Raw genomic sequence first — 9,690 nt, forward strand, 5'->3', positions numbered from 1 at the left:
GTTCATCATTGTAAAATAGACATTTGATCTAGAGTGCTATAAAGCAGAAAAATGAATCCGTTTAAAAAGGCTATTATTCACCTCCTGTATGTGCTTTAAATCTTCAACGCAGACCGCATTTTAATCTTTGTTTTGCATGAATTACAGCTGATTCATGTGAAATATCCACTCCTGTACATCCTTTGGCAAATCAACAGACGATCTCTTGTCGGTGGACAGACTGTAAAGCCGCGAGATGCGTGATCACAACAGATGGCCATAATTAACTATTTTAGTTTGTGATCTAGTCAGAAGAAGACGCTGCACTGTTTCAATGCATTACAGGCTTGTGACTCAGAATGCAAAACGGAATGTAGCTTTTGGTTGTGCTACACCGCTACTTGCTGGCAAAAGTAGTTAGCTACTGGAAAAGCTACACTGTTGAGCTACTGTCACGCTACTGAAAAATGTAGTTACGTTAGTAGCGTCGCTACTTGTAGCTAGCTACTCCCCAACACTGCTGTTTACAGCTTACTCACAGGTCTATGCTAAAACGGCAATGTCCGTCAACAGTCATGGGAGAGGCCTGTGCAAAGTGACATCAGTTTGCCCAGAATCTGTGAACAGCTTGCCCTGAGAAAGTGATTATTATTTGTGGGGATTTAAAAAAAAAAAAAAAAAGCAATGGGTGGATTTTTATCATTATAGGGTGGTTGTGTTCACACACTGCCAAGACACATTTCAGTTCAAACACCATGTAAAAGTGAATTTTGCATCCAATTTCCCCTTTAATAAAATCACAAAGTATTATTTACTTTATGTTGTAGAATAAAACTTAAAATATATATTGAGCTTGTTTTAACCACAGACCTTATCTGAGGTATTTGACCAAAAAAAAAATATTGACTTTGGGATGATGGAACCTGAAGTGCCATTTCCAGGTTTTGACCTACAAAAATACAACAATGCTGCAGCACACTATTCTGACCATTTTTATTCTTCAGTGAAGAATCCCTTTGAGTTGCAGCTCACTATTTTTTTGTGGCAGAAAATGGAATTTCAAAAATAATGACTCTTAGAAACATCTTTCCATTGCTAATGGCTGAACAAACACGTAGTCCCACCCCAAATCTTTACCACTGACCATTTTTGAAGATATCTGACACTCATTTGTGAATAAAGGCACAATGAAATTTAGTCAAAATGCCTCAGTTCCTGATTTGGTGTGGCATGTGGCATAGTTCAGCACCGTACTGCAGCATGGTGCCAGTCATGAAAGAATAAGCAGCTAGAGCACACGCAGGCAAGAACGTAATTTTTTGTCATGCAGTTTTGGTTCCCCAAGCTGATTGGTCGAGACAGGGTGGTAACCCTGCCTGTGTCAAATGTGTGAGGAGTGGGCAGAGCATGTACTACTTTTGCTACTCAGGCACGTCACACTCCTATGTTATCTCTACAGTATCTCTCTTTTTAAACTGATGTATAATACATGTATAATGCTTATAGCATTCTCGAGCAAATACATGTAGGCAAGGGTCAAGTTCAACAGTTCCTCTGTGGTAACCATGGAAACGATCTGCTGGCATCTCTAAAACAGCTTTGTAAAAGCAGTTATTAAAACCTTATTTAACACACTGTACATATTTTAGTTATATTATTCATCATATCTGATGTTCAGTCATCTTTGTATGGAAACACTCTTGAACGAGCTTTAAAAAGGCAAAACTTCGTTGGCCTATTCTTCACATCACACTTATATGGTCTTGTATGTCAAATGTGCAACACTTAGTCATAGATGAAGATGACTATGTTATTGTTAACTAAAACATAGATTAAGCGGGATAATCAACGACTTGCCGTGCATTAAAGGATTTTAAATGCACTTCGCTGAGGCTGGTTCTTTGCCTCCACGTCATGCATTTAAAATCCTTTAATGCACGGCAAGCCGTTGATTATTCCTTACAAATATATTAGATAATTAAAATAAAGTTGAAAATATATATAAATATTAGTGGCAGATTAAAAAATAGAATTCTTGCCTTGGAAAATAACATAAATAACTTTAAATAAAACTGAAATAAACAAATTAAAGTTGAATACAAATATAAAAATAATAATAAAAATAACAAAAGCACATAGCAAAAATACCAAAACTTAAACTAAAATTAAATTCAAAACTGAAAATAAAATGTATTTCAAAATATTAATAAATACTATAATAGTTTATAAATAATACTAAAATAACTACAATAAGCAAGATGTATTTTTACTGTTACCCCTGAAACGAAATGTAACTGCAAAAAAATGACTTTTTAAAAAAAAAACATCTTACATACTGTGGGTATATTGGCGTTTCTTACACTATAGCAAATGTGAGCTAGAAATACATTTTACTTTGCATCTACAAATCTTTGAGCCTCACGGGACTCGAACCCAAGCACTCTGCATTGCAAGTGCAATGCTGTACCAGGTGAGCAACCGAGCAAGTTTACAACAACAGAAAATCCACATCAAAATGTTTTACTTTATAAATCATGTACTATGGTAATAGTTCACATGTGTTAGTGTTTTACTGCCACTAACATTTATTTCGACTAGAAACTGCATTGAATTGTACAGTATAGGTATGTAGGTAGAGGCACGTTTTTCCAATGAGCCTACGTTGACACATGTCTCATATTTCATCATCAAGCTCTTCTTCTGCTGTCTCCTTGGTAACCAACTACACTTATCTTTGAAAAAAAAAGATAGACAGACAGACAGACAGACAGACAGACAGACAGATAGATAGATAGATAGATAGATAGATAGATAAATAGATAGATAGATAGATAGATAGATAGATAGATAGATAGATAGATAGATAGATTTTGACAAAACAACTTGAGATCACTCTTTATATGTCCAATAATAAGATTTGTTTTTATTGACTCCTTTTAGGGGTTAAATTTAAAGGGTTAAGAGACCTAATGGTGTTATGTAAGAAAGCCAGTGCTGGTCTGCGTGTCTTACCTGTCATAGTCTCCATTACAGAGAGCTCTGACTGGAATGGTGAACAGCTGCCAAACAGGGTTGAGGGTGTTCTTCACCACCTCAGTCTTATGGCAGATCGTAAACCTTCATGTTGAGAGAACAAACAGAAACACAAAGATGTGAAGGCACTGCGTATAACTTCTGAGGAAACTTGAACATGACTGACATCAGCCACCTGCTGTGTTTATTTCATGGTGGTCAAAGATGACAAACCATATGGACTACAGCATCAGTTATACACATCGCATTGTTTTTTGGGGTGTTTTTTTAGACTTTGGAAATGACATATGTCATGTAAATAATATGGTTTCCAAAGGTATTTGAAATTGCATTGTAGTGCAATTATCAAACCATAAAAAGTAACATCCTTCCATTCTATAACAGAGATTATTTAACATTTGATAATTAGCCCCTTCATCTGTGCCAAAGAGCATCTTTAAAACATCCTAAACCTAAACACAGGGACGCGCAGCAGCACACAAACATTTTTAAAAATGAAAAATTAAAGGATTCAAATGTAAAAGATTATTATTGTGTACATAAATATAAAAATGCCTACATGTCATAATGGATAGTCTTTGCATGTATCAGAATTACGCGCACAAGCACATCAGTTCCCTCACTAGAGAAGTGCTCCGTTTTTCCGCTTGCAAATTCTGCCATGTAAATAGTGAATCTGCCATGGCGCGAGCGCAACTGGCTCTTAAAGGGAATGGGAGATGAGACTCTGATTGGTTTATGGCACGTTATGCCCAAAACACACCCATTACTCATTAAGAGAATAGGGACAACCCTTTTAGACGATGCGCCGGGTGCGCCGACCATTTTTCCCGTCCTTAAACTAGCAAAAGTGGATTCGGACACGCCTTAAGTGCAATTGTGCCATGCGCTTTAGACCATGCGCTTAGATCGTTAAAATAGGGCCCAAAATGGGCAAACTACATCACAGCTCTTGAAAACATGAAACCACGGTCACTTACGTAAAGAGGCTTTGATGGAAAACTCGGAAAAGGATAGGAGGCCTTTTCCTGTTCCTCTGTACACACACAGAGAGTCATTTCCAGCCCATAAATTTCCCACAGAGCAGCGAAATGTTTTGCCAGTCTCATAGTACGGGGGTGAGGGTGGGTATCACGGGAGATGTTCCTTTTACAGTACCTATGATTAACACACAGCTGTGGTGTTTTAAATCAAGGTAGGACACTTACGTGCCATCTTCGTTACTTCTGTAGAAGACCATGAAGGGATCGGATTTCCCGAAAAAATCCTTCTTGTCCAATTTGTTGGCACAGAACTGCATGGTTGCACTGTCCTATAAAGAGAGAGAGAGAGAAAAGTTGTAGCAGGTTCAAATATTTTAAAAGTTGTAGAAAAATATTTTATATAGAATAAAATATGTAAATTAAAAATATTTAAAACTATAATTCAAATTGACCCAAACTTTATATTCCCTGTTCCCTGATTATTATTATTATTTAATGTAATATTGAAACCAATTAATGTAATAAACAAAGTACCAAAATATATATGATTGATTGATTGATTGATTGATTTGTTTCTTTCATTCGTTCATTCGTTTGTTCGTTCGTTCGTTCATTCATTTTGCCTTATTTGTTTCCTACCTGAATTTTGTTGGTTGTAATATTACATTATATAACATTTATTTTTTTTTATAATATTTATATACATCTATATGGCCATAAAAATGGTTAAACTTTACATGGCAAACCATTTTAGATAAATGCAATATATAGAGTAAATGTTTTTTTTATAAATAAACATTTTATTTTAATATAAAATATGGTCACACTTTATTTTAAGGTCCAATTCTCAACTCTCAAACCATTGACTATGACTTTTGCCTCAATTAACTCCTACGTTGCTGCTTATTAATTAGTTTAGGTATTTGGTTGGATTAGGGATATAGAATATGGTCATGCAGAATATGTGCTTTAAAAGTAATATGTGCTTTACAAGTACTAATGAACAGCCAATATGTTAGAAATGAGCATGCTAATAAGCAACTAGTTAATAGTGTGAATTGGTCCCTATACTAAAGTGTTTCCATATATATACAACTTTACTGCAGTGATATTTATGGCATATGTTGAGCATATATATGAAATAAATTTTGCCCAGGAAAAAATGTAAAATAAATTAATTTTGCTATGGCATGTGTTGAATTGACAGCAACAACACAAAGTCTGCATTGATTACAAAGCAGAGAGAAAAGAACCAAAACACTTTCATCTAATTCGTCTGGGAGAACGAGAGGCTCATTAGAGCTAGATCTATGATCTTGTTGAAGTGAACACACAGAAACGAATGAAGTCTATGAAGCTTTGGGATTTGAGCTCTATTCAGTCATGAAGAATGCCGGTCTGTAATCAGCTTCTGCTTCACCTGTCATTATGATTATGACCATGACTGCCATGTAGAAACAACTCTGGATCAGCAGTTTCATGCTATGATAATTCTGGATGTGAATCAACTCATGCTTATAATTTTTGGATTGGCCCTTGAGATCAAAGTTAAAGCACATTCAGTGCAGAAGATGTGTCTACTTCAACTAGAATGAAGCCATTTGAGAAATTATTCTATCCGGTTATTAAATTACACTGCAAGTTCTGAAGGTCTGAAAGTTTCATAGAGACATTACATAAAGACATATAGTTAGTACAATCACTGGCTGAATATCTAATGGCTGTTGTTTGCAGGGGCGTTTTCTCAGAAGAGACATAAGAGGCAGTGCTTCCTCAAAAAACCTGGATGAGAAAATAATCAACAGTACAAAAATAAAACAATAGAAAAAATGGCATAATACAAAATCTAACTGGGTTTATAATGCATCTTCTCTAAGGAGCCAATATATTTTTTTTAATAATGCTGCCTCAACCTCACAAAATGTTGAAAAACTTTTTATGTGAAAACTGGGATACACACATTTTTCAGGATACTTTGATGAACTGACAGTTCAAAAGATCTGCATTTATTTGAAATAGACATTTTTATAACATTATAAATGTCTTTACGGTCGCTTTTGATTAATTCAATGAATCCTTTAAAATAAAATCATCAATATCTTAAAAAATTAAATCAATCAATCAATCAATCAATCAATCTTACTGACTCCAAACTTTTAATCATTTCCAAGCCTGAAATAATGTCAAACCATGCACTCTAAGTGAATGGACACCCAAAAATGCTCTGATGTCTGTATAAAGTTAAACGTGAGATATAATTTGTTTTGGGTAAATGTCGTGGGTAGTCTTTGGTCTCATTAATCTATTATTTGTTCCAGAGCAAATAGTTTTGGCTGAGGGTAAAACCTCATCATGTTATATTTCATGTAACTTCAATGCTGTATATCAGAGCACTGCCTTTGTACTTTTGACTGAATTGCCTATAGCAACTTTTATGATGCTCTTGTTGTTTATCAAATATTATTATTCAATAAATAGATTTATTTTAGAAAATTATTTAAAGGGTAATCACACTCGCTCAGTCCATTTCTCTCATATTACTCGACTCAATATAATATAGTGAGCTTTTAATACAGTAATACAATAAGTTTTCAATGAAGTAGCTCAATGTTCCTTCATTACTAGTTCTAAAGTGACGTTTTGGAATTAGTAACGGAGGCTGGGCTCAGATGTTACACTGTCAACTTGAGATTTGAATCTGTGGCGGAAAGAAGTAGATCACACAAAAGAGGTTTTTGTGAACACACAACGTTGTTGTTTCTCATGTATTTACACACTTGTGCCGTCAAACTGTTGTATAAACGCAATATCACACGAGTTGCAGTGCGTTATGGCTGTATATCGGTATGCTGTGAATACCTGCCGATATACAGTGCCGATATACAGTCATATCGCACTGTTGCTTGTGTGACATTGCTCATATAAATCATATATAAATATTTTATATATGAATATAAACATAAAACATAATAGTATTGAAATAGTATAGTATTGAATATTATACTGTAGCATTAGCTTCTGAAACCCAAAAGCTGTCTAAACATCATATTAATTATAAAATTTGTGATTATACATCTATTATTTCTCACACATACACATACACACACACACACATAAAACCAGAGAGAGGACACCGCCTTCTCATTTCAAAAGCCCGCAACACGCCACTGGCTGTTTGGTCTCAGCAGTAAGGTGCTTGCAAAACATTTTACAGTTTAAATGCTCCCCTGTGTATAACACCTCTCCAAAATAAATTGCAGCTCTTTCTCTCTACTACAGCGCTGCTGCTCATTCTGACCTAGAGGCGTGGCACTGCGGTTAGATGCGCTACTGACTGAGCGTGAATGCCATGTGACCTCATGCTAAAACCAATATGTCATATCTCCTGCTTTTGAAAGTGATGACCTTTATAAAATGCATCCAAATATCAAATGTGTTTCCTCTGAATTCAAATAAACAGTGTTTTCCTTTGATATCTCAGTGTGGATGTTCTAATGTGTTCATTTTCTCCTCATCGACCTCAGTAGACAAAAGTCTCAACACATCATGATAGCTTCCCTTGTTTTTCTTGTCTTTTATAGCACAAGTGCCTTGTCGTCATTGTAGGCAAACAACGGGTCATATTCAGAGGCGGACAGTAACTAAGTACATTTACTTGAGTATTGTACTTAAGTACACATTTTGAGTATCTGTACTTTACTTGAGTATTATTTTTTCTGGGAACTTATGACTTTAACTTCACTACATTTGAAAGACAAATATTGTACTTTTCACTCCACTACATTTCTATCAAGGTCCTCTAAGTAGAAAGTCGTTACTATGTGGCAGCTTTGAAAGTCAGCTCAAGTAATGGAGTTGAGTACTTTGTCCGCCTCTGGTCATATTCTAGTTTCCCGTTCATTTAAAATAACTCAGTAAAGCCTCTCCGTTTGACAGCAGCGGTCAGAGTCTCGCTGCTGTTTTTGATAATTGACACTGTTCAAATGAAAATGTCTGGATTGCCTCATTCTCTGCTCACAGAGCTACCTGGAAACCAATTTTCACTTTTCCTGGTAGTCTGCCTCAGAGAAAGTCTTAGTATTTTCCCTGAGTTTTAAGAAAACTTCATAGTGTTGATTTGTATATGAACACTGTTATTAAACATTGTGTCAATTAGCTTCAGACATTTCCACAACTGAGCAAGAGAATTTACACCACTTTATCTGAGCTTCAGTGCACACTTTCAAATGAGTCAAAGAGAAGAAAGTCTACTAGACTTCTTCAGTAAGTGGACTCGAGAGAAACAGTGGTCAATAAAGCAACACCCACAACAGAGAAAATGAAACAAAAACAAATGGTTTTCAAACTGGCTAAAGCATAAAATAGCTTCCATAGCCAATTACATTTTAAAACATATAATACTTCTGTCTGAATCAGAATATTTAGTAGGAAATGTATGGTAGGACTTGATTTCATCCACTGGAATTGGATTGGATGTTTTTCTCCATGTTTATACAGTACAATAAAGTAAAAAATACACTTGTTACGGTACAAATGCAATATTTTCTAGATAATTTTTTATTAGTTTTGTAATTATAATATTTATTATCATATTATATAATATATTTATTATTACAAATATATTTATTATTTACTGTATATGTAGCATTTTCAACTTGTAGCCATCACAGGAATAAATTATTAAAAAAATAAAAATAAACTGCACAAGAAAACTGACTCTGCTGATTCTGCAGCCAATAAGCTTGCTTTCTCAACAATTAAATAGTCTGGTTCAGTGTTTACTGCAAGCTGGTCCTGCAGTGCGTTATCCTCTGAAACCCTCAACCTCCCCCAGCTCCACCTGTCTAGATCTGTTATGGTATTTATGTATACCCATTCATGCAGCAGCTGCATTTCTTATATTTTCACAGAAGAATGTATTTGAATCTACTGGCATCAGCAAGTCCATACTTGCTCAGCAGCAGCAACAGCTTGTGTAGCAGATCTATTTCGACAAGACCAAATACATTAACATTGTCATATCCATTAACATGCTAAAACTATTATGAATAAATTATATCCAGTTAGGTCCATATATATTTAGACACTGACACAATTTTCATAATTTTGGCTCTGTATGCCACTAGAATAGAATTAAAATGAAACAATCAAGATGAAATTGAAGTGCAGACTTTAAGCTTTAATTCAAGGGGTTGAACAAAAATATAACATAAAATGCTTAGAAATTACAACCATTTTTATGCACAGTCCCCCTATTTTCAGGGGCTCAAATGTAAATGGACAAATAAATATAGTCATAAAGAAAATTTATTTTTTTTAATATTTTGTTTAGAATCCTTTGTAAGAAATGACTGCCTTAAGTCTGGAACTCATGGACATCACAAGAGACTGGGTTTCCTCCTTTGTGATGCTTTGCCAGGCCTTTGCTGCAGCTGATTTCAGTTATTGTTTCTTTGTGGGTCTTTCTGCATTTAGTTTTGTCTTCAGCAAGTGACATGAATGCTCAATCGGGTTGAAATCAGGAGACTGACTTTGCCATTGCAGAATATTCCACTTTTTACTTTCAAAAACTCCTGGGTTGTTTTTGCTGTATGTTTTGGGTCATTGTCCACTTGTACTATGAAGCGCCATACAATCAACTTTGCTGCATTTGGCTGAATCTGGGCAGACAGTATGGCCCTGTCACAAATGGCAA

The 9,690-nt window shown here is 35.1% G+C and overlaps 1 protein-coding gene across 1 annotated transcript in view; it reads right to left on the reverse strand.

Annotated features, from left to right (window-relative positions):
* LOC107699334 (copine-5) overlaps positions 1 to 9,690 on the reverse strand; it is a 197,210-nt gene that overhangs the window by 46,811 nt on the left and 140,709 nt on the right. The window contains exons 8-9 of the mRNA XM_016500558.1: positions 4,221 to 4,324; positions 2,992 to 3,096 (exon numbers count right to left, since the gene is read on the reverse strand). Of these exons, the coding sequence (XP_016356044.1) occupies positions 2,992 to 3,096; positions 4,221 to 4,324 (209 nt within the window). The remainder of the gene's footprint in view (positions 1 to 2,991; positions 3,097 to 4,220; positions 4,325 to 9,690) is intronic.

The sequence above is a fragment of the Sinocyclocheilus anshuiensis genome, unplaced genomic scaffold (genome assembly GCF_001515605.1).
Source record: "Sinocyclocheilus anshuiensis isolate Anshui unplaced genomic scaffold, SAMN03320099.WGS_v1.1 scaffold42, whole genome shotgun sequence".
Lineage (NCBI taxonomy): Eukaryota > Metazoa > Chordata > Actinopteri > Cypriniformes > Cyprinidae > Sinocyclocheilus > Sinocyclocheilus anshuiensis.